This window comes from Notolepis coatsorum, assembly GCF_963971535.1.
Source record: "Notolepis coatsorum genome assembly, chromosome: 14".
Classification (NCBI taxonomy): Eukaryota; Metazoa; Chordata; class Actinopteri; order Aulopiformes; family Paralepididae; genus Notolepis; species Notolepis coatsorum.
Window position 1 is genome coordinate 62314820 of NC_140178.1, and position 26947 is coordinate 62341766.

Genomic DNA, 26947 nt, shown 5'->3' on the forward strand with positions numbered 1-26947 from the left:
GAAGTGGTGAAGGCAGTGTGACCTCCCACGCGTTACACTTCACCAATGAGAGTCCGCGCTATCAGGTGAAAAGAGAGCCGCTGGCTGTCTCCGCATGTGTCGGAGAAAGCATGTGGTAGACCTCAGGGCTCCCTTGACCGACCAGTATGGGGCACATGCGCACAACGACCAGGTAGGAGAGGGGGGAATTGGCATAACGACTAAATTGGGATGGGAGGAAAAAGCACAGAAAATCAGGCGGAGAAAAAGAGGATACAAAAATAAAATAAAAAAGAACAGTCTAGAAATATTGATTTATGACCATTATGTCATTTGCGGTCCGCCGATGTAATGTTTTTTTTTATTCTTTTTTTTTGTCAAGAGTAAAGACCATAACAGCAGTCAAAGTGTATATTTAAATTTTTACCGATGTTTTATACGATTTACCGAACATAAGAATTTATTGGAAAAATGCTAATTATATCTCTTTTATCGTAAAACCGCAAGGAAATGACTAAATCCAGAATTAACCCTGCCATTGGAAAGAGGAGCCTTGTCCCTATCCATAGATGTATGATTTGGCCATAATAAGGTCAAGTTCAAGGTCAAATATGAATTTATAATTAAAATCGATTATAATTTATTACTGTATCTACAAATCCTTCTGTTTAATCATCTTCCCTTTATTCATTTGCTTAGATTTTATTTACACTTGAAGAAGGTGCTGAATGAGCTCAGTGAGCAAGCTCGGTTCCAGCACAATTGTAACATGGTGTTATTCACCGGCACAGATGCAAAAATAAATCATAATTTATATTCCCCTTTGTTTCATTACAATCTACTCAAGCCTAGTAACAGACACAATATTTCTGACACTGGATAATACATACCCCCAGGTCCCTAGATGTTCCTAGATACCAAGAACATGCAAATTGGCCTTGTAGAAGTGGAGCAATTTTCCATTTACTTAGGCATGTACCTTTAGGCGAGATTTCTGAAAATAGGGCTACAGCTTAACAGGTTAAAATATGAGGTTCTTGATTCAGCATTTGGAATGGATGGCATTCCAGAAGAATCACTTTTGGGAAGTTGTGAAGTTTTGAAAAAGGTGTGTGATTCAGCATTTCCTCTCCATATCTAGCCTAGCTGTTTGGTCAAAACACATCTACTGGAGTTTTAAGCTAGGCTAGTGGTCCATATCCACTTCCACTCATTATTTTGTGCTAAAATAGACTAGTTTGCAGCCGAATAGCTTTCTACTGAATGCACAGAGAGGAAATTCGACTTTCTTGTCATGACTCTGGAGAAGACGGTAAGTGCATTTCCCATAATGTTAGCCCATATCCCATCCCATTTCCCATAATCTAATCTAATCTACTGTAGATGGAAGGATAACATCGGAGAGTGAAATGATCAAAATAATACATACAATGTATAATATTTAAAATACATTCTGGGGCCCTCCTCAAGGATCTTCTCGGACGCCAGGATGAGACCCACTCATCTAGTCCCTCCTGCTCCCTCTCTCCCTCCTGCTCCCTCCCTCCCCCCTTCAGCCCTCCCCTGCAGCTTCCTGACTCCTCTGCTCTCTCCCTCCCTCCCCCCCTCCCCCAGCCCTCCCCATGCAGCTTCCTGACTCCTCTGCTCTCTCCCTCCCTCCCCCAGCCCTCCCCCTGCAGCTTCCTGACTCGGCCCCCCCGGCCTCCTGTCCTCTGTTCTGGACTGAGTTTGAGGGCAGCTGTTACAGATTCTTCCCCCTCAACCGCACCTGGGCCGAGGCAGACATGTACTGCTCTGAGTTCTCCAACGGCCTCAAGTCAGCCAAGCTCACCTCCGTACACAGGTGAAGGATTAACAATTAACAGTTCACCTACTGTACATCCAAATAACATCACGGAAAACTATCAAATGTGATCTGATCTGATCCCTTGCCCTAACCTTAACCCATACCTCAACTTAAAAGAGCCAGAGCCCTCTTTTCTGAAAATCCGCCTAAAAATACACACCTAAGTAAATGGAAGATTGCTCCACTTCTACAAGGCAATTTGCATGTTCTTGGTATCTATGGACATCTATGGATATCAGGGAATGTATTCCAAGTGTCAGAAATATTGTGTCTGTTACTAGGCTTGAGTAAATTGTGATGAACCAAAGGAGAATATAAATTGTCTTTTTTCATCTTTGATGGTGAATAACACCATGCTAAAAATGACCAGACATGAAAGATTGCCACTGAGCTCATTCAGCACCTTCTTAAGATCACGTTTTTGCTAGACGTTCAAAGAAAGGTAGAGAAACTAACTGTGTTCTGTTATGGCAATAACATTCAGGTTTGTGGGAGATGATCCCCGAAAAATAAGAAAAAGTAAATCTAGGAGTCAGATGATTGACAGGGGCTGGCCTGACCTAGGAATAGGGATGCCCCCCGACCCCGGTTCTAAACGGGAACCGGTACTAAATTAGAAAAAAACAAAGTATTGATAAGCTCCGACGTTATCGGTACTGCTATCGATACTCTAGAAATTATTATTACTATGAGTTTTTTTCCGAGGAATTCAAACGTTGCAAACTATCTCTCCTCTCTCTGTCTCTGCACGAGAAGCACGCCGCAGTGAGTCATTATTACTCACACTCACACATACACACACGGGTACTTAAGGGAGTGCCAGTCAGTGGCTCCGTGCTGCTGAAGCGCAGCACACACAGACCGAGCTCTGCGCTCGTCATGGCAGAGAGAGCAAAGCGCTCGAAAGTCTGGGTACACTTTACGAAAGTCGATGCCGACGACGCACGTTGCCACAAGTGCAATAAAACATTTGCCAGTAAGGGTGGCAAGCAATACAAGCAATTTGTCAAAACATCTGTTGTCAAAACATAACATTAGTCTGCAGAAATGCGCCGTTTTCGACTGCTTTGCTCGCAGTGTTCCATCTCCATCCACGTCCACTGCAGGCAAGCCAAGATACGGAGTTAGCTAGGCTAATAACGAATTATTATGAATAGGCTAATAAATCAAATATAATTGCTTAGCTAATTGTTTAGCTACAAATATATTAGAAAGATGAAAAATCTTCAGGCTGAGGCTGCAGTCACCATATCCCAGCCCACCCCTCCTCCCTCTACCACCACCGGTCCCAGCAAGCCCAAAGTCCCTTCACCCTAGCAGCTAGAGGAAGGATGACAGAGTGTCACAGCCTCTACTAATAACATGGAGTATTGAACCATTTTTAACAGCTGGGTATTGGGTGGGACATTCTGATTTAAGAACTTTCTAAATAAAATAGAAAGTCCCAAAATAGTTAATTTATCTGACTGCTTGTATTAATTGATAAAAAAGTAGCCATGTAATATAGTTATATAAAAGAATAATAAAGCAATGTCGATTCTGTTCTTAATTATTTTTTTTAATTTTTTTTGCTAAATAAAAAAGAACCGATAAGAGTATCGATAAAGTACCGAACCGTTAAGCAGTATCGATAAGAGTAGTAGTATCGATAAAATCCTAACGATACCCATCCCTGCCTAGGAAGTGTCGTTTTTTGAAATTCGAAAGCCCATCGAAAGTCCTGCAGGGTCTCCTCTTCTCATAGGACTACAAATGCGGGCTTAAGAGGTTAAAACTTACCCTAACCTTAAACCTAACCTTTACCCTTACCTTAACCCTTACCGTAACCCTTACCGTAACCTTAACCTCACCTTACAGTGAGGTTGTCTGGTAATCCGGAGTTTCCCGGTTTGATTCCTGGGCAGTATGTCAATGTGTCCCTGAGCAAGACACCTAACCCTAACTGCTCCCAATGAGCAGATTGCACCTTGCATAGTTGCCTCCGCCGTCGGGGTGTGAGTGAATGGGTAAAATGTGAGGACCTAATTGTAAAACGCTTTGGATAAAAGCGTCATATCCATTTTGTATCCATTTGACTATTTACCTTAACCCTTACCCTAACCATAATCCCCCCCCCCCTCCCCCCCCACACACACACAAACAGCACAGGGGTGTTGACTGTAGCCTTAACCTAATACTGATTCCAATACCCTCCTTACTGGCACAGCACACACGACCACATGCACACCTGGTTTCCCAAGTCCTAGAAGGCAAACAGATAAATTAGCTAGTCTCAGGCCCCAGGGCCCCCCAGGTGCCCTGTGACTGTACTCCTAACTACACCTGACACTAATGGATTAGAGCAGGTTCATACATCACCATGTTGACTTACAGTGTGTTAAACTTCCCAGAGAAAAGCCTGTAGCCTGCCCCTGCTTGCAGACATGGTGTGGTAGTTAAAGGGGCACTTCACCAAAAACAATACTGATTTATTTTGCAGATAATCTCACACACATCCAAAAACTATAAACAGTTTTCATTTAACAGATTAATTTAGTTTCACAGTTATTGAGTATAAATGAATTTTGATATGGCCACCAGTGATGCTATTGTTGACATTTAATCCTTGTGTTGTGTTAATTACAGCTCAATTAAATGATAATTAATTCATTTATTTGTTTATTTAGAAAGGACATAGCATATTACTGGACACTACAAATAAATGCAGTGTAAATACACCGGATTTAGCAAGGATGCTAATTTTCATCCGCAGTCCCCACACAAAGCATAAAAACTAAACATGCAGGCAGTGAAGCATAACATGCTATGAGACAAGGCATAAAAACATACAGTACAGAAAAAAGTACAAGGTATAAATGGTGCACTACAATATAATTTGACTATATACATGGTCACAGGTTTGGTTGTCGAGTAACAATTTTTTTAGATTGAATTTAAAAGATGGAAATTATGTACAATCTCGTATGGTCAGTGGTAGATCATTCCAGATTAAACAGCACTGGACTGAGAGGGTGTTTTTAGCAAAAGCGGTTTTCCCGGCCGGGCACTTCGCAATCCCCTCTAGTGGTTGCTCTATAGTGCTGATAAGGTAGCAGTCCCTAGAAGATGAGGTATTGCTATTTTTTCATCTACATAATTTCATAGAGCTGTAATTAACCAGCCACACCCTCCCCACACTGACAGTAGGGCAGCAGGATCTTTTTTATCCTTTATTTATCCAGATAAAACATTAAGAACAGGTTTCTTATTTACAATGTTGATCTGGTCCAAATTGGGGGATGGGAGAAAAGATAAAAGGTAAAACCCACCAAAACACCATTTGAATAACATAACGTGAATTCTTAAAATGTGTCGCATTCCTTTTATAGGAATTTTTATCATAATACGAGACACACATACATGCAGGCATTTCACCACAGGACTCTGAGTGCAGGGTCAGCAGGTTCTACGCCTTTTAAAGATCCCCTCCACTCTATCTTCTCTTCTTATGGTTCTGTTTCGTATACGCTCTCGCTCGGCATCGCTCTCTGCACTATCTCGCATATGTGCACGCGCACTGAATAAAGACCACAATGTACCTTTAATCCCAATATTCGTCTGACCACACCCCTATCAGCTTACCCATATAAGCAGGGGTGGGGCCACCCACTCGCCTCCTTCTCGCTTTCACCACAAGGAAGAAGTGCCTCGGTAGATCCCCACACTTGACACCATGATGGAAAGGATTAGGAGCAGCTTTGGGAAACAAGGATACGTTGACATCATATCTTTATTTTCTCTCTCACTATTTTCGAGAAAATACGGCGATATTGTCTTCGTACTGGAGTGTCTGGAAGATGATGATCATTCTAAAAACCCTCCACCGGTTTTCGTATTGGGAGCACGCCGCTGCATGCTTCTCAACTGCAGTTCCTTGCTGTGTTTGTTGGGGTGAAACCTGTCAGGCCACAGCTGAACTGTCGGACGCGCCGCTGTTGTGAGAAGCGGTGGGTTTCAGGTTGGGTGAGTACTGTTGCTGGCGGGCTTCACTTGTCTGTTAGTGCTATGGGGGCTACTTGACAATGTTTATGGAAACCGGCCCCAGGCTAGGGTCTTTTGTTCAGCCACCTAGGCGACAGAAGGCGACAGTGGATTCTCTCTGTCCCGTGTTAAGCCCCTTATTCATATTCAAATGAGAGTATTCCTTCACGAGGAGATATGTGCATGGATGTGCGATAGCGGCAGATCCATGTTCAAGTCAGCTACACAGGCCAGTTTGGTATTGTGCTGATTCCTTCGGGTGTTGGTAAAGTCACCGTTGTAAAGCAGTGTTGACATCTTGTTTCTCTTTTCTCTTAAAAAGTGAGGAGAGGTTCAGAACGGCGGCCTGTCTGGGTGAGTGTTATGTCATTGTTTACATGTTCAGGTGATAGCTGCTTAGCTTACGGTTAGCCAGTCAGCTGTTAGCTGCTGCGTTAGCCTGCTGGGATCGCTGCATGGCCTACTTAGGTTGGGCCTACTGTTAGCCAGTCAGCTGTTAGCTGCGGCGCTAGCATGTCGTGATCACTAGGTAACGTTAGCTTGCTGCTATAGGCCAAGGCCTGGCGCGGGGTAGCTTTAGCTCCTCGCGCGCCGCCGCAAGCTCGCTTCTGGTCGCGTGCGCTGTTAGCTCGGCGTCTCGCGAGCAGGGGCAGTAGCGCCCGAACGGTTGGAGCGGCCGTTAGCTTAATGCTACTCTGTTGAACGTGCTTTGATTTTAACATGTTTTACACTCTTGACTACGACGTCATCCTTGACAGGGGATGTTCGTCGACCCTGCCCTGAGCCTGGACGGGGATTGCGTCAACAAAGAGGTTGCCCAGTTCGAGCAACACAGGATCGGCTGTGTTGTCTACGGGGTCTCGAGTCTGCACTTCGCTGATCTACGTTCCGGGTAGGACAAGGTTTGACCAGACCTTATAACACGTCTTCTGGTTTTACTTTTCTAAATGTTTTGTGAATAACAATGTTTTTCCCAAAACGTGTGTTGCTGCAATGCATTTAGGATACGACGCGAGTTATGTGTGAGCTGTTTTTGTCACTGGCAGTTAGCTTCTCCGTGCAAATCGGGTTGTTGTTACAGATGTGAAAATGATCTGGTTGTTGTGTGAGAAACATCATGGTGTTTATATGTACCGTGTACTCACAACTAAGGTAACTAACCTATGAAGCTATGCTTAGTGACAAGTGAGTAAAAGAATGTTCTTTTCTCAGCCTGTGATGACAATGAACAGTGTGTTCACATATTAACAGGTTTTCCTGTTTTAACTGGCCGTATTAAGGGTAAAATAAGAGGATTGTGTTTCCCCCCGGTTCCCTGGGGACTTTTTCATCCTCCTATCAGACATGTTGTGCACTAAATTGTGTCTTTTGTGTGGTAGGGATGCGATGTAACCCTTAGCTTGATTGCTGAGGTTGTGCTAAAACTGCTGGAGAAACTTTATTTTCCTAAACGAAAAGATTGTTTGGTTGCTGTCGTGTGTGCTTAGCAAGGCCTGTGGCCGATACTAATCGAGAATTATGTATTCTCTCATTATGAAAAACGGCGTTCCTCTGTAGAGTGTTTTTGCCATTTTTTGTAGGTGATGATGGGTTGTGTGTGTCATGTGACCTACAACTGGGTTGGACTGGCCACAGAAGCACATGTGTATGTTGGACCGGGGCTCTTAGAGCCCTCTCTATTCTGTGTTTTTTCATTAGTAAAAATCAGATGGCAGGTTAGCTCATGCGCTGTGTGGAGCTGTCAAACGCTTCATAGAGCTGACTATGACTGTGTCATATTCTCTTTTTGTCATTACATCGTATCATGGGTGTGGGGTCGTAAAGGGGTGAACTGGTAACCTTTCCTCTCCTCCTTGTTTCTGTCGGTCAGGGGTACACCCCCTGTCCTTCAAGGTTCCCGTCACGTGGCGGTTCGGCACGTTACGGGGGGGGGGGGGGGGGAGGGAGTTTCCTGGTCCCACGGCCTGGTATATTGGGCGTGTGCACCGCAGGAATTCCCCCGCCGTAGAGTACGTCATCGTGCGCGTCTCTGTTGGTAGGACTTCCGTGTGCTGTTCAGGTCCATGTGATGGATCTGTTTCAGGGGGGTGGTCAGGGCTCCTCCTCACCAAGCGCCTATTCGGGCCTTCTGTGAGTTCGGACTCCTTCTTCCATGTGAGGGAGCCTCCATCAGAGTACAGAGCCTTCCTCCTCAGATTGTCAAAGTGAGTGGACCCTCTGGAAGGTGTCCTATTCTATTGTATATGTATTCGATTCAATTCGATTATTGAGTGTGTATGGGTTCAGTGCCTCTTCCCCGGAGAGCCCTAAAACCATTTTTTTACATGGCTCAAGGTGCAATATATTCTTTTCAATCTGTACGGCTCGCGTGGGAAGTCTCTCTGGGGATCCCTGTCTCCTTCCTATGGGAGGGTGGTGGGATGTAAAAATGTGAAAAATGTTTACCCCCGGCTGTGTAGACTGGGATACATACTGTTGATGCTTCCTTCTTTTCTATTCAAAAAGTGTTGGAGTTAGGAAGTGTCACACCCCTCTTGTCGTTCCCCTGGGCGCCTTGGGGATTCAATGACAGGTCTAAATAGCCTGTTCATTGATGGGGGTGTGTCCCGACGCACGTATAGTGCTAGCTCGCTGTAAACAGGCGACTGACTGGCGCGCCTTGGTTGCTTGTGGTTGAAACAGCGTTTTTATAAAGCAACTGAGATGGGGGTTTTTCCTCTTCCGACGACCAAATCCCACGACCTGGGTTGGTTTTCGACGGATTCTCGTTCATGTCTGGGGGATGATGACGGAATGGATCTGAACATATGTAGAGGGGTCTCACGCCCTTGGGGTGGGCCACCAGGCGCGGTTCGCCCGAACGTCTGGGTGGCGCCTTCTTTTCATGTTAAGATCGACACGCATATCTGCCCTTTCTCCTGGAGTAGGCATGTCGCCGTGGTTAGGGCACGGGACTGGTTCTGGTCACGCTGGTCAGGATCAGTTGAACCCGTTGTCCGCCGGGGATGCAGATCTGCTGTTCTGGTACCCTGAGGGACTTGGGCTTTTTTCAGGGGGAAAAATGCCAGGTCGGTCCGGGTGTCACAGGGTTAAGCGCTATGGAGACCCTTGTTGGGTACGTTTTTACTCAGCACTGTCGTAATGGCTTACGGCCATGCCATTCTGTACACGCTCGATCTCGTCGGATCTCGGCCGCTACACAGGTTGGTCCTGGTTAGTACTTGGTTGGGAGACCGCCTGGGAATACCAAGTACGGTGTGCTTAGGGGCTGGTTCTCCATTCTTTTTCGCTCCTCTCTCACGCATGGCGAAGAGGGGCCTGTGGGGGTGGTTTTTGACCTCCTCTGGTGACCCTGTACTTCCCGTACCGCCAGGCCCGGTCCGAAGTAATGTTTCGTCGACCCGTAGGCCTGGGTTAACCCTTTTTTGGAAACTGAAACACTTGTACTGCGGTATAGCCGGTGTATACCCGCAGGTGTGTTTTGGAGTTTTTTCTTGAGGGGTTATAGGAACAACCACCGCATTGGGTAACACCAAGGTGGTTGATTCCCTGGTGTGTTGGTGCAGTGTCAACTCCCGGGTTCACCGGTTGAGGGTGCCCCTGCACGTTCATGACGTCTGCCAATCGTGTCAGCCTTCTCTGCCTCGACCCCTCTGTGTGGGGGTTTTTAAATGGAGGCTTGGTCATGCAACACCGCCAGCTTACGCTCCTTCCGCCGGGGCGGCTGTGTTCAGCTGTCCCCTCTGGCGCCTGTCTCGTCCGCAGTCTCCAGGCTAGGGTTAATAGCCTGTTGCCTGGTTTTTCCCCGGTGCGCTGCCTGCTTCCGTTGGTTAACCTTTTTTGTGTGCTTACGGCCATGCTGACTGCCTGTTGCAGGGTCAGTGTGCCAGGCGGTGTACTATTGGGGGGACGGGGCCCGCTCGGCTGAGGGGCCTTTGTCCGAATACGCTGGCGATGTGGGGGTCTTGATGCTGGCATCATGGACTTCTCCGGGCCCCCATTCCAGGGAGTCCAGTCCTTTTGGTGGGTCTGGGTCTTCCTTCGCGCTCTGCTGCTACGGCCTTGCCACGGGGTTGGGTTTGCCCTTGACCCCGTGATTCTGGGGGCAGTAACGAGGTTGTTCCTCCGTTCGTTCCCGGGTGGCATGCGGGTTGTGCGTGTGTGTGGTCGTGGGGTCAAGCCACGGTCTGCTCACCCTGTGCGTTGAGTTGCTTGAGTGCCTCTTCGCACGGTCGGGTCCGTCGCCCTCCCGTGAAGCCCCTAATAGGGGGGGTGCCCTCCATTAGGGTGGGTCGGGGGGGCTCGGCCCTCCCTGTTCTGATGGTTGTGGGGGGCTGTCAGCGGGGTGTATTTGTCGGCCGTTGGCTCTCGCTCGGCCTCCCTTGTGCAGAGAGCGATGCCGAGCGAGAGCGTATACGAAACAGAACGTTAGGTTATGACTATAACCAAGTTCTGTTAGTATAGCGACGCTCGGCATCCGACGCCGCTGCAGCCTTTGACCTCGCCTTGTGGCGAAAGCTTGGGAAGGAGGCGAGTGGGTGGCCCCACCCCTGCTTATATGGGTAAGCTGATAGGGGTGTGGTCAGACGAATATTGGGATTAAAGGTACATTGTGGTCTTTATTCAGTGCGCGTGCACATATGCGAGATAGTGCAGAGAGCGATGCCGAGCGTCGCTATACTAACAGAACTTGGTTATAGTCATAACCTAACGTTAACTCTTCTTGGAGGCGTGACTTTGACTATACAGATTGTTATTTGTGCAGAACTCATCACCAGAGGACTTTTTTCACATTCTTCGCCTGGAAAGAGAGAGCTTCTCGGTACTTCCCTGAAATCTGGGTTGCATGTGTGATGCCACTAATAGGTCAAACCTCTCACGATCCAATATGTGGTAACTTGACAGCTTTAGCTTCAACAGACACAGAAAGCTGAGTAGGTATTGACATGTCTTCAAAGAATATAAGCTGCCGACTTGAAATTCCCGATAAATATCAATGGGTGCTTGTTGCCAATTTGCATATTCATTAGCCTTTTCATTCTCAATGAGGGCTGATAAGCCATTTTCAGTAGTTTAAAGTTTATTAGTTATTTTGTGGAATTTCTTTTAAAATGTTTATACATATTATTATTTAATATAGAAAATGTTTAAGGGTTTGTGTGTATGTATGTGTGTGTGTGTGTGTGTGTGTGTGTGTGTGTGTAGCTGGGATGAGAATGTGTTTGTGTACGACCTGGTTAACAGCCGTATACCGGGAATCCCCACTGACATCTGGATAGGTCTGCATGACAGGAGACAGGTAACACGCACACAGACACCCCCCCAACACACATACAGACACACACACATACATGCACACATGCATCAACCATGCTTTCGTGGGCCATTGGATGAGGACCCAGTATTTAGCCTTCAGTTGTACCATACTTCACTTTAGCTTTTAAAAGCTTGCCAGTCAGTTTTTGACTCAACTCAAACGTCTCTCGTATTATTCCGTGGCATCCTATTTCACGTGATCAAGTGAATTATTGCTAATTCATCATACCAAGGCTACTCTGAAATCACAAGATAGCTGTGGTAGAGAGAGAGAGATGCTGAGGTGAGACATGTGTTTTATGCGTGTGTGGATGTGTTTTATTAGGTTGCAAATTCATCATTATTTTTATAATTTCACATACCTACTCTGAAATCAAAGCCATGGAAATGATTGGTTTTGCGAGAGGCAAGTGAAATCCGAGGTGGGGTATGTTTTGTGCGCATGTGTCTTCGTTCTCCAATAATCCACAACCAGTAGATTAGGCAGAAGGAAAACAAGAAAGAACAAAAATAACTACAAAGATAAGACAGACAATTTAAACCAGTTATATTAAAAAACATTACGATTTATAAGCATATTTATAAAATGTCCCAATGTTATCAGGCAATCAATAGTCAGTCAATTCCGAGTCCGGAATTGACCCAAGGAACTTGTAGTGTAATCCTGTCCTGAGAGTGGGTTGGATAAGCTTCTACATTGAGGTCTAATAATTCAATAATGTGAATTGGTTTGGTTTGGTAAATTGGTTAAATTTGGTTACGAGCGCTTTGTAAATAAACATATACTGTGACGGATATTCTACAAAATGAGACAAGGTAAATAGAGAAAACAGCGGGTATATTTATTTACAAGGGACAATGGTACAAGTGAATAATTGGATCAGGGGTGAACAGATCAAAACACAAATGGGATTAAGTTCAAAAGAAAATGTTTTTTTTTACAGACTGTTACTATAATGAATCTAGTCTAATTATGTCTAGAGCCCTTTGATCTCTATCCCTCTGGATATCAACTAAATCAAACCATTTCACATATCCAATCTACTTCCCTGAAGAGATTGCATACTCAGTCAAAAAACAAACAACGTAGCAAAGTAAACCACAGGAACAATCAAAGTCCAATTGCCTGAGAACATAAAATATACAAAAACTCACAGGGCAAAACAAAGTGTATCCAGGACCAACAAAAGGGGACAGGCAGGAGAATCACCAGACGGAGTAGTCAGGCCGAGACTGTGACAAAAGAAGGTACAAAGTTATAAATCTCAAATGATAAAAAAACACGGAATAGTAACTACAGTAGGAATCAAAAACACAAGAATGCATAGGCACAGGACTAACGGTATGTAAGTCTACGATCTGGCAAAGAGGAATAGCTGTGACCAGTCTTTTATGGCAAGGATGATGATGTGGAACTCCCCACACCTGGATCCACTCCTGCCGGATTGAGAGATAGAGAGAGGTAGAGAGAGAGCGGAGGAAAACAAAGGGATACAGGGGACGGGAAGCCTGTTGGCTTCGAGGTGCATGACATACAGTACCAGTGTTGATCTCATAACCATATAGTCACACCATAATACACCATAATCCAAGACAACGAGTAATACAGTTTCAACAAAAAAATGTCTACTAACATGGGAAAGCAGGTTATATTTCTATAAAGAAAGCCAAGTTTCATCTGCAGCATTTAAACCAGATTATCAACATGAACTATAAGCATTAGGGTTGTATCCAATACTTAAGTGTATGTAAAAGCAGGGAATGTAATGTAAATGTCTTTTTTAAGGGATAGTTTAGATTTTAACCCTAGCCCTATTTCTTACTTACATGTACCAATGATGTTGTTGATTGGTAGAGTCCTTTCTCAGCACAATCCATGCTGTTTCTCATACTACTGTAGCTCCGGATAGTTACAAACACAAAGTCAATGGGGTCATTGCAAGCTGTACAAGCTGACCAAAGTTAACTGAAATCTACTTTGTGTGCGCCATGGAGTAGATTTCAATTACCTTCAGTCAGCTTGTACAGACAGGAGGGTGACCCCATTGACTTTGTTGTTGTGACTATAACTGGAGCTAGTATTAGGAACAGCATGGATTGTGCTGCGAAAGGACTCTACTGTATGTCTCTATCCATCAACAACATAATTTAGAAATAGAAAATACTATCCCTTTGACTTTGACGTTGGCTATTTTATCATTTGTTCCTGAGCTGGCTTTGGCAGTAAGCCTGGTATTTAGCCTTTATTGTAGCCCAGCTATGCTAATCCTACTAACTAAGGCGTACATGACAACCAGTGTGGTTATAGTTAGTGTGTATTGTTGTTCTGTGTCTTTGACCTCTGTGTCTTTGACCAATAGGAGGGTATGTTGGAGTGGACAGATGGCAGCAGTTATGAGTACAGCTACTGGGACGGCAACCAACCAGACGACGGTATCCACCGCATCCCACAGGAGGAGGACTGTGTGGAGATCTGGTTCAGACCCAGCAGTGGTGAGACACACGCACACACACACACACACACACACACACACACACACACACACACACACACCACACACACACCACACACACACACACACACACACACACACACACACACACACACACCACACACACACACACACACACACACACACACACCACACACACACACACACACACACACACACACACACACACACACACACACACACACACACACACACACCCACACACACACACACACACACACACGGAAAGTATTCATGCCCCTTCACCTTTTCCACATTTTATGTTACAGCATCATTACAAAATGGATTAAATATAAAAAAAAAATCAAAATTGAGTGACAGTCACCCACACAGTCTGCGACTGGCAGACAGAGAGAGAGATAGAGAGATTGATGGGGATACTAATTAATTTCGCCGCGGGGGGGCATAATCCCACGTGACAATGCATTGGTAACTTGTTTCAAATGACAATATAACCTCTGTGAATATTATTGCACGGATCGGAATACGGGCGTGCACGTGGGAGCGTGCGCAAAGATATTTTGACAGTGATATGGAGTGCTCCCGACTGCGGGGAGAAGACCCATCCCCGCGGCGCACACACATTTACACACACTCCTGCACCGCGGTCCCTCTCTCTCCTCCCTCTCTCTCCCTCTCTCTCTCTCTCTCTCCCTCTCTATCTCTCTCTCTCCCTCTCTCGCTCGCTCGTTCTCTGCTGTCTGTCGCACCCTCTGTTTGAGGCAGTGGAGGCTGCTGACCAAATTTTTAGGTGAAGCACAAATTATTATATTATATTATATATTAAATTATATTTTTAAAACATCCCCCACTGTGTGTCAGTGGACACAGATGAAAACATATTAACATTAGGTGACAGCGGACCTGACCAGATGAAAACATATTAGGTGACAGCGCACCTGACCAGATGAAATCATATTAGGTGACAGCGCACCTGACCAGATGAAATCATATTAGGTGACAGCGCACCTGACCAGATCAAAACATATTAGGTGACAGCGCACCTGATCAGATCAAAACATATTAGGTGACAGCGCACCTGACCATATCAAAACATATTAGGTGAAGGTGACAAGGAAGCCACAGACTCATACCCCCCCCGACACTCAACTAACCGCCTCGGACAGTCCTTCATACCAGTGGCCATCAGGCTCCACAACAGTGGGCAGGGACTGCTGCCAGACATCGACCTAGAACTAATAGGAACCCAAGTAGGACAATAACAATACCTTATGCATACTGCACCTTATGTGGATATTGTGATATTGTGAATATTGAATAATGTATATTTCAGTTAGTTAGATAGTAAATTATAACACTACCTTATGCATACTGCACCTTATGTGACACTGTGAAAATATATTTCAGTTAGTTAGATAGTAAATTATATGACCTATTTGTTTACACTGCTTGTGTTGTTTTCACTACCTGTACCCCCCCCCCCCCCCTTCCCCCATGCTGCTATGATGCCTGAATTTCCCCAAGGGGATCAATAAAGGAATATCTTATCTTATCTTAAAAGGAAAGATGAAATTACCTACCTGGGTTCCATCCTATAGAGGAAAATCTTTCCTGTGACAAAATGGGATCCAATGTAATAAAACTAAGTCAACCAACGAACTAGATTCCTGTACCGGATCTCCTCTCTGGTAAACAAGAATACCTTGAAGACTCTAACAGGAGCACTCATTCAAGGGTACTACGACTATGCTTGCACCTCATGGTACCAAAGCACCTCAAAGGCACTAAAAACAAGATTACAAACATCACAAAACAAAATGGTCAGACTACTGCTTGACCTTACTCCTAAAACCCACCTCACCCCTGCCCACTTGACAACCTAGGATGCTTAGAGTAGACGACAGAGTACAGCAACTTGCAATGGGCCTGGTCTACAAGATACACTACACCACTAAGATACCCATGTGCATGTCAAAATACTTCCCAAAGGTCAGTGAATACCACGACCACAACACCAGAGGAGTTCCACAAATCATGTTCAACCCAGATAAAATAATTTAAAAGGTAAAAAAAAAAAAAAAATTTAATTTCTTTTAATAAAAGAAAAATCGTCATAACTTATAAATGAGATTGCATAGGTCTATGAATCGATATCGCGATATTGTTTCGATTAATTGCCCAGCCCTACAGTGTGTACAGTAAGTTAGCTTGGTGATCATCATTGTGATGTAGGCTAAGCTGGCTAGCTACTGTTAGCATACAAGCTTTTACAAACACTGTAGCCTACTTACTTTTTCATCCACAACTTTTTTTCTGATCCAGATGCATAAGTCCACTTCTTCATGTTGCTCAGTTGCTGGTTTATACTTCGGTCCTAATGTTGGCGCAAAGTTTAATTTAGCCTGTGTTGTTATAGCTGTACACAGCTTACTAAACTACTAGCTTGCTATGTTTCACACAGTCAAAACGGGTCCAGCTGCAGGTTCGGAGGTTAGGTTTAGCTCAGGCCCCATCTCAAGTTTCTCAAGTTTCTTTATTAGTTGTCATACAGAAGTACAGAATACTTTATACAAAATTGCTTCTTTCTGTTACATTTTGTATAAAAGTATTCTATACTTCTGTATGACAACTAATAAAGAAACTTGAGAAACTTGAGATTGGCCCGAGCTAAACCTAACCCCCGAACCTGCAGCTGGACCCGTTTTGACTGTGCGATGCAGCAATCTCTGATTTGATTTGCAAGGCTGCCAATCATTCAACCTCCGTGTATTATTGGATGTCAAGGGCTGTCAATCAATCAATCCTCCATTCAATGGAAAGAGTTTAACTGCACAGACCGTGCTTAGATGACATTAATAGCCTATTTTGATTGGCTGTTATTTATTATTTATTTAACCCTGGTCAACCTGTGCAGATATTCTGCACGAATAATTACTGCAGTGCAGGCCTGCTCAGAGCGGTCATTTTGGCCATTTTTGAGGAAAAAAAAATTCACTGGCATTTTTTTTACAGAGGAAAACATTTATAATAAAAAAATAATAATAATAATAATTAAAAAAAAATATATATATATATATAGGTATATGTAAATTAATAATAATTATGAATTATGAGTGAATTTGTGTTTCACGTGTTGTCATAGAGAAACCTCCATGTGGTTTGAGGATATAATTTCACTGCTCTGTTGTTGAGCGAATTGTGGGCGGTGACTACAACCAGTAGTATTCATACAAGTGCATACTTATGTACATGGGATATTAAAATCTTTTTATTTTGAATACATTCGCAAAAATATTTCTTTTTTCATTTTGTCATTATGGGGTATTGTGTGTAGAAGTTTGAGGGACAACATTTATTTAATCATTTTGGAATAAGGCTGTAACATAACAAAATGTGGAAAAAGTGAAGGGGGTATGAATACTTTCCGGATGCACTTACGTGCACAAACACATACACACGTGCAGATGAAAGTTTGGCATGATATTTTTCACCCCTGCTTACTGACGTCACTCTATACCAGTGGGTCTCAACATGGGGTCCAGGAACCCCCAGGGGGCCTCCATGGAAGTATGGAAGTTTGAGATTGACTGATCTATACCATCATTCTTATGAAAGAGAGGTAGAGTGAGAGAGAGAGAGAGAGAGAGAGAGAGAGAGAGAGAGAGAGAGAGAGAGAGAGAGAGAGAGAGAGAGAGAGAGAGAGAGAGAGAGAGAGAGAGAGAGAGAGAGAGAGAGAGAGAGAGAGAGAGAGAGAGAGAGAGAGAGAGAGAGAGAGGGGAAGAAAGAGTATGAGCATACAAGCATTTTTGTACTTGGAATGGTTTATGACTATGTGTGTGTGTGTGTGTGTGTGTGTGTGTGTGTGTGTGTGTGTGTGTGTGTGTGTGTGTGTGTGTGTGTGTGTGTGTGTGTGTGTGTGTGTGTGTGTGTGTTGTTTTGCTCTCTTGCAGCGCTGAGGTCTTGGAATGATAACAGCTGTGACAAGACCTTCCCGTTTGTCTGCAAGATCCCCACAGTGGACAGCTAGACACACACACACACACACACACGCACGCACACACACGCACACACACACACACACACACACACACACACACACACACACACACACACACACACACACACACACACACACACACACACACACACACACACACACACACACACACACACACACACACACACACACACACACACACACACTTCCATTCATACATGCTGTATTACCATATCCTCTCTCTCTCTCTCTCTCTCTCTCTCTCTCTCTCTCTCTCTCTCTCTCTCTCTCTCTCTCTCATCCAATCCTGCTGCCTGTCATCAGAATACATGAGCGTTAGCTTGCTGTTGTGATTATACTATTTGTACATAGCAGACAGTATATCTGTGTGGTATTTGATTATACAAACGTTTGTGTCAATATATGCCGTTTTAGTGACTTTTTTTGTAATTATATTTGTATTAGTACAGTATGTCTTTGAGAAATGTATTTTCTCCTCATTGTTCATGAATAAACGTTTATGAGTGTATAGCTGTATGCGTTTGAATGGCGTGATGATTTGGACACTGTCGTTTCAATGTGATTTTATCATCCATTGATGGGACATTTTTGGGACAGTTCTAGCTATTTTCTCTTGCTTACCAATCATGCAGATTGTCAACAAGACTGTTCCACGGTGGCTGTCTAAACGACACACTTCCAGTGTAAGCCTCTCCTGTTGCTGTGAGGAGGATGTGATAATTGGACATAAAACTTACCAACATGTTCAGATGATTCCACCAGGAAATGCAGGCATCCTCTTGAAACACAGAACAGAACATGTCCCACCATCACATCTCCTCCTCACAATAGAATGATAGGATTAAGGTTGAATGTCGTCAAAATATCCCTTAATGATTTCAAACAGGGATTTCAAAGTTCCCCCCAGAATGCCATTTGTCGATTCCACAGAATAAATGACTCATTACTCCAGTCAAGTCACTACACTTGTATCTTTTGTCCAAATAAAATGCCAAACCTTCCCTTTAAAGGAACATGCCAACATTATGGGAAATGCGCTTACGATCTTCTCCAGAGTCAGACAAAAAGATAGTTACCAATTTTCTCACTGTGCAAATCTGGCTGCAAGCTAGCTTAGCACAAATTACAGTTTTTCTCAATTGCTTTGGTGCATTTCTCTGATCAGAATTAAAGTTCTCATAACTGTTAGTTCAACCTCCACAACATTTTGTCATTTGTGCACATCATAGTAGCAGTTTCTCATTCCTCCGAACAAATTGCAAATGCTTTTGGACATGCATCAATTGCTTTCATACAATTCTCTGCTGTTTTATAACATTATCATTTGCTTATGTCATGTCAGTCAAAATTAACTATACTTATGACTGCTGAATAGTCATTCCCTATAAAACTAATAGTCCTCATTTCATTGATTGAGTCATTACATACAAAAATGTTGAACTAGTCAAAATCTATCAATCACGGCCTCACAATGGCTGAGACTGGTCGAAGGGTGCAGCCAAATGTTGAGAGATCCACTGTAAATTAAATTACTGTATTCAAACATTTCATCGGGAGAGCAGGTGTGTATACTGGACGGTAATTCAGCACTAAACAATCTGCACTGCACTACTGCCATTGTGTCATACATGAAGCTTGCAGTGGGACAACAACTTGTCACTTTTTACATTTTACATTTTACATTTAGACAGCTTTACTGCAGCACAGATTTACTGTATTGTAGTGTACAGTAGTGTTACAGTAAATATTTGCCATATTTACAGTATGGTACTGTACTGCATTATTTTACAAGTGGGAAGCACTGTTATTGTACACTACAGTAATATGGGTTACTGTAAAGCAGTATACAGTATCTCATGTTTGCTGTACATTACTGTAATTTTACTCTGCACCACATAGGATTGCAAGACAACCTCGCAGAGGTGGAAGAGGGCCCCTTTTTACTCCGCAACAAGAGGAAGCCATTTGTGCAATGGTGATTGCAAACAATTCCATAAGGTTGACAGAGATACAAAGCGCTGTTAGAGGATGACAATATCTTTTGGAATATTGAATCCGTTTCAATTGCTACAATTTACAGAGTGCTCAGTGGAAATGAAATGTGTATGAAACAATTGTAGTACAATTGACAAATGAGTAGCCATTTGACTGGAACAGAGTGAAGGAGATCCACCACCAGTATGCACAAGTAAAACATTTATGTGTTCTATGCATACTCTAATGTTCAGTGCTGTAAACTGGTTACTTTGTGTAGTGCCATGCAGTACACTTACATGACAGTTCATACTGTACAATATGTTGTCCAAAATGCATTATGTTACACAGGAAAAGTTTATAGTTTTTATCTCTCTCTCTTCTGGGATAAAGCGTGTACCAGGGAACCGCTGCACACATTATACGTTGATGAGGCGGGTTTCAATCTGGCAAAAGGTAGACGGCGTGGAAGAAATCACATTGGACAGAGAGGAACCATTGATGTCCCAGACCAACACGGAGGGAATATTACAATGTGTACAGTGTGTACAGTAATGTGTAACTGTAGATTTTGAATGGCTGTGCAAATAGTGTATAGTGCTGTCTTGAGCATTTTCAGGTAGTGTCAGTATAGTGCTGTCTTGAGCATTTTCAGGTAGTGTCACCAATATCTGACTTTTTTTGCATTGGAAAACACTTACAGAGTGATCTGTCATAATGAAAACATGACAAAGCCATTTGACTATCTTGTTCATAATCAATGGTGTCAGGACTTTTCATTTTGATGACACTGACACTTTCATTGACATGAATACTTGCTTTTGAAGAAGGAACTATCCATTCTGAGCAAGTGACACGCTTTTGCAGGTTATCAACTAGGTTTTGCAGTTTGTACTAATTGTTTTGAGAAATGCACTAACAGTTATGAGAACTTTAATTCTGATCAGAGAAATGCACCAAAGCAATTGAGAAAAACTGTAACGGAAGCAGATAGACCAGCTATACCTAGATAGATAGATAGATAGATAGATAGATAGATAGATAGATAGATAGATAGATAGATAGATAGATAGATAGATAGATAGATAGATAGATAGATAGATAGATAGATAGATAGATAGATAGATAGATAGATAGATAGATAGATAGATAGATAGATAGATAGATAGATAGATAGATAGATAGATAGATAGATAGATAGATAGATAGATAGATAGATAGATAGATAGATAGATAGATAGATAGATAGATAGATAGATAGATAGATAGATAGATAGATAGATAGATAGATAGATAGATAGATAGATAGATAGATAGATAGATAGATAGATAGATAGATAGATAGATAGATAGATAGATAGATAGATAGATAGATAGATAGATAGATAGATAGATAGATAGATAGATAGATAGATAGATAGATAGATAGATAGATAGATAGATAGATAGATAGATAGATAGATAGATAGATAGATAGATAGATAGATAGATCTATCTCTCTGAGTACCCGTCTCCTGGCGCTGACCAAGGTGATGGATGCCTCGGGGTCTTGGCCAAGCTTGTAGTGACTGCTCTACATGCACCTCCGAGGCCTTGGATCAGCTATTCACCGCCGTCTGTCCGTGGTCCTGTCAACTGATTAACAGACTGTTAACAGATTAACAGTCAACGCGGTTTCATTGCTGGGTTAAGTACTTCTATTCTATTCACATAATACGCTTACTTCATATATCTACTCCATTCACATATATGCCTACCACTTGTATCTATTGCTATGTCCGCCTACTACAATCTCATGAGCTGTCTAACGCCTGTCCCGTCTCCCTGTCTTCCTATGACTTGCTGTCCTGGAGTATTGACCGGAGTGTTGGACGTCCCGTGACGAAGGCCGGGAGATTGCGACCCCCTCTGCGTGCCCCCCTGTCTCCGGAGGTCTCGTAGTGGTGACCGGAGTGCCGGATGTCCCGCGATGATGTCGAGGAGTCCGCGACCCTCTCTGCGCCACCCCCTATCTCCCTGTCTCTGGCTGTCCCTGAGCAACGACCGGAGTGTTGAATGTCCCGTGACTAAGACGGGGAGGACGTGACCCTCTTTGCGCCGCCCCTGTGCCTCAAATAGATCCGCTATCAACTCTATCTTTAATCTTTCAAAATGTTCAGTTGCTATCGCTATTTGCTCTATCTTTAAATTTTCAAAATGTACAGTTGCTATTGCATGCACTCATCTGTGTTTCACCACACACATGAGTGCATGCTTACCAACTGTCCGTCTGCAACACTACTATCACCAACATCTAAGAAGGGAGATCCCCCCTTGAATGGCCCTTCTAAGGTTTCTCTCCTCCACACCGCCTGTGGAGCTTTTTTCCCTATTGTTAGGTTTTAGTGAGTTTTTCCTTACCTTCGCGTGGGGTATGTCTGGGAGTGCTTGCATTCTTTCATTTATTTGCATTCATCTAAAAAATGTTTGGACCCTATTGTGTTCTTGTTCTGTTCTTGACTTATTGTTATGTTGTCTTCTTGACTTGTTTAAAGAAGACCTGTACGGCCCATGGGGACATTAACGTGTGTTGTCGGGCCCTATAAATACATTTGATTTGATTTGATTTAGATAGATAGATAGATAGATAGATAGATAGATAGATAGATAGATAGATAGATAGATAGATAGATAGATAGATAGATAGATAGATAGATAGATAGATAGATAGATAGATAGATAGATAGATAGATAGATAGATAGATAGATAGATAGATAGATAGATAGATAGATAGATAGATAGATAGATAGATAGATAGATAGATAGATAGATAGATAGATAGATAGATAGATAGATAGATAGATAGATAGATAGATAGATAGATAGATTGATAGATTGATAGATTGATATATGGTGTTGGCTATGCCAAACAAACTCTATAAAGTTATCAAATGGATTTTTTAAATACCCTGAACCTCAGCCACATTGCAGGGCTGGTTGCCAGGTTGCCAGTACACATTGACCGCTCAGCGACCCAGAAGGTGTGAGTTTGAGGGAGCAGGGATTATGAGATGTGGGCTCAACCTGGCAACCTGACCTCTAAGATTATCCCCCAAAACAGGAAACAAATCAAGCAATTAAGATGACATGAAATACAATGAGGATTTCAAAAACGATTTCAAGGTGAAATAGCTGCTTGGACATCACAGCAGTGTGTTTCATTATATAGTCTCTCACATGAGTTTGAATAGTGGGGAGTGTCGTGCGGATGTCATTGTATAGTTGCATTGAATCCATATTTCTTTCAGACATTCTCCAGAGTCAGACAAGAAGATATATACCAGCACAAATTAATGATTCAAGATTCAAAAGGTTTATTTATCACATACATACCAGGGCATACAGTGAAATAATGGAAGTGGATACGGACCAGCTAGCCTAGCTGTTGGCCAAAAACACCTCTCCTGGAGTTTTAAGCTATAGGCTAGGTTAGCTTTCTGCTGAACACAGAGAGGAAATGTTCATGTTCTTGTATTACTCTGGAGAAGATGGTGAGTAAGCAAGTAACTTTTTTGTAAATGGGATGAGCACAGAGCGGCAGTGCAGCGGACCTGGAGCAGTAAGTGCCTTGTCTCGGGTGGTACTGGGTACTGCAGATGTTCTTGATGCATGTCATTCTCTGGTTCCCAGCTCACAACTGGAATACACCTCTCTGTCAGTGCCAAGGATCTGACCACACAACCAACCCTGAAACCGAATTAGTTCAGTCAATACTTGTGAACATGCTCATATCTAGCCCCAGAGCTGGAAGCCAGAGAACCAGTGTGCTAATCTGTGATGGAACTGAAAAAAACTGTGGCTATATTGACAATGAACTGGAAACTGACCTTGTGGACTCCTAGAATGATTGTTTGAGCTTTTACGGCTATCGTGAGTAATTTCAACTCCCGTTCTGCCTTGGCATCATTCTGCTCACATCCCTCCCACATGAGAACATTCCTCATTCAGTCGGCTCAGTGGCACAGCACCCGTGTCATATCCTCTCCCCCCTGCTTATATCACCAGCCCAAACCCCCTCCTCCAACCAAAACAACCGCCATGTACAGACAGACATCTAGCCACACTCCCTCCCCCCTCTCTTTTTGTCTTTGTCACTTTTGCAAACACACACACATCCATTCCCCCCCCCCTCCGCTAACCCCAATCCCCACCCTTAAAGGAACACTCCCAAGTCAATTTCCGAAAATGTACCACATAACCTTAAACCTTACTCCCAACCTTAACCGTAGCCCCTTATTGTCAAAATGAGGATCAGCCCAAACATTTGGTCACTTCCCCCTTAAAAATCTCTCGTGCCAAGAAGTGTAATCAGTCCTCACATGTATAGTAATACACAGACACACTTACACACGCAGAGCCCGGAGCCTGTTTGTGTTCCGTCAAGGGGGTCTCAAGGAGGCATTAGTTATGTGCTGGAGGCAGAGAGGAGGGAACAGCTTAACCCCACAGCCAGAGCTGAGGGCCCCGGTGTCCACCCTGCACAACATGACCCCCACAGCCAGAGCAGAGGTCCCCCGGTGTCCACCCTGCACAACATGACCCCCACAGCCAGAGCAGAGGTCCCCCGGTGTCCACCCTGCACAACATGACCCCCACAGCCAGAGCAGAGGTCCCCCGGTGTCCACCCTGCACAACATGACCCCCACAGCCAGAGCAGAGGTCCCCCGGTGTCCACCCTGCACAACATGACCCCCACAGCCAGAGCTGAGGGCCCCGGTGTCCACCCTGCACAACATGACCCCCACAGCCAGAGCTGAGGCCCCCCCGTGTCCACCCTGCACAACATGACCCCCACAGCCAGAGCTGAGGGCCCCGGTGTCCACCCTGCACAACATGACCCCCACAGCCAGAGCTGAGGGCCCCGGTGTCCACCCTGCACATCATGACCCCCACAGCCAGAGCTGAGGCCCCCCGGTGTCCACCCTGCACAACATGACCCCCACAGCCAGAGCCGAGGGCCCCCAATGTCCACCCTGCACATCATGACCCCCACAGCCAGAGCTGAGGGCCCCGGTGTCCACCCCGCACAACATGACCCCCACAGCCAGAGCTGAGGGCCCCTGGTGCACTCTTACACTGACTGCTAACTGTCTATCCTTATAGTTTCAGTGTGATTTGCCAAGCTTTGGAGGTATTGGCGGTAGAGATGTCTGCCGCCAGGCCAGTAACGGAGCTGAATGGTATTTATTTTCCTGCGCTTAAAGAAAAAAACTATCTGAAAAACTCAATAGCAACGTCTCTTTCCAGAAACCATGATGATATATCACAAGATAGTCCACATACTGTGCCTGGTCATGAACAGGTTCATTGGGAACTATTTACCACTGAAGCGCACCCGCCATAACAGTTCTCAATAGAAATTAATGGAACAATTAATCCTTTCACTGCCACACGACCAAACGGTTAACCCTTTCACTGCGACAATACAGAATGTTAACCCTTTCACTGCCACACGACAGCAGGTCTGTAGTGTGATAGTAAAGGGTTAACCTTCTGTAGTGTGGTAGTGAAATGGTTAAGTCTGTGGATTATCTTGAGTAACCGTATTGTGCCGTTTTGAACGGCATAAAAAAAATGCCATTCAACTCCATTGTATTGAGTTTTATATGCATATTACCTCCATCTTGCTATGGAATGGAGATGATCACGAGAACACAACTTCAGCTAGCTTAGTTGATTAGAATGCAAATTAGATTCGATTAGAGTAAAATGTATTGTCATCATACAGAAAAAAGAAAATAAGCTGGTATCTAACCAGAGTGCAAATGTAATAGTAAAGTTCAATAACAATATACAAGTGATTAAACTGGAGTGTAAATTGAGTACTACTGAGTAATTACGCTAATCTGATGTATGTAGTGTTATAGTAATATTAAGAACAGTGATACAGGTATAAATACACTATGGGTAAGCTGTAGTTTGAGGTAGGTTATGATTACAGTGTAGTAGATAGGTATACATTTAATATAGGTAACAGAGTTCAGAGTCTATACATATATATATGTATGGATATTTCCCATGTCATTTGATGATTATGGCTTTTGAAGATGCCTATTATCATTCTATTGCGTTCAGCATCATGTCTTGATGGATAACTGAATTAAAAAAAATTTATCCTGTTTGATGCTACAGACCTACCTGGACACGTATTGTTTTGGTGTTGTTGATACATGTGCAGAGTCTATAATTTTATTTATTTTCAGTGTCCCGTTCATTGTCTATGGAGCAGCCTCAAACTTTACATCCAGATGACATCACAAAATCCGAGGGATCTGACTCCTAGGGAGAGAGTGGTGCACGTTCAGAGGATGGTCCTGGGGCACAAAAAGAACAAAAATGGGTGGCTTCTTACTTTTAAAAACAGTACTTGAGTGAAAGAAATGTGTAACGTTCAACTCTTGCTGATCGCTTTCCACCGTAAGAAGTGAATGTGTATGTGTGTTTGTGTGTGTGTGCCTCGGTACATGTGTTCAACAAGTGAGTCACTGCACACAGGGTACATGATTGCACAATCATTTTATTTGGTGTCTCGTCACAAAACAACACAACAGGGACATGAAAACCAGAGGAGCAGTGGAACGAAGTGATTGGTCAGTACGTGAGACCATGTGAGACAACAAATAGTGTGTACCATGTAAGGTGCCAACCTGCTCATCGGGAGCAATTAGGGGTTAAGTGTCTTGCTCAAGGACATTTCGACAAGCTGTGGGAGGAGCGGGAATCGAACCAGGGAACCTCCGGATTACCAGACGACTGCTCTACCTCCCGAGCCACTGTCTCCCCTACAAATAGTGTGTGTGTGTATATTTGTGTATGTGTGTAGTACTCAGTGAATAAGTGAGTAACTGAGCATGCTCCTCCTGGGACAGTGTTAGTTAACAAACATTATTCCATATGGCTAAAAAGACACCTTGTAGGCCTACTGTAGCAAACAGACCTCAACAGATAACACAGCTACCATTGCTTTGGGTCCAATGATACCAGCGATGGGAACAGGAGACATAGCATTTTATTGTGTCCACATTGAGTGCTTTGATGCACTTTAACATACCAGATACTAGCTAATATCCCAGGTTAAATGTATAATCTACTACATATACAGTAGGGATGTAAAGGTACATGTATCAGTTTCGGTACTGGACCTTAGGTTCAGTACGGTTGTGTACCGAATGAATACAATGGTATGTTAACCACTAACGACTTCCCACTGGGGGCTGTTTTTTTTTCACAATCTAATATAATATATATATTTTTTTTTTTAACAAGTCGATTATTAATTT

At 43.6% G+C, this 26947-nt stretch overlaps 1 protein-coding gene across 1 annotated transcript in view; it reads left to right on the plus strand.

Annotated features, from left to right (window-relative positions):
• clec19a (C-type lectin domain containing 19A) overlaps positions 1-18108 on the plus strand; it is a 31707-nt gene extending 13599 nt beyond the window's left edge. The window contains exons 2-5 of the mRNA XM_084329825.1: positions 1645-1822; positions 11051-11144; positions 13522-13654; positions 17586-18108. Coding sequence (XP_084185951.1) covers positions 1645-1822; positions 11051-11144; positions 13522-13654; positions 17586-17662 — 482 coding nt within the window. The 3' untranslated portion in view covers positions 17663-18108. The remainder of the gene's footprint in view (positions 1-1644; positions 1823-11050; positions 11145-13521; positions 13655-17585) is intronic.
• The last annotated feature ends 8839 nt before the right edge of the window (positions 18109-26947 follow it).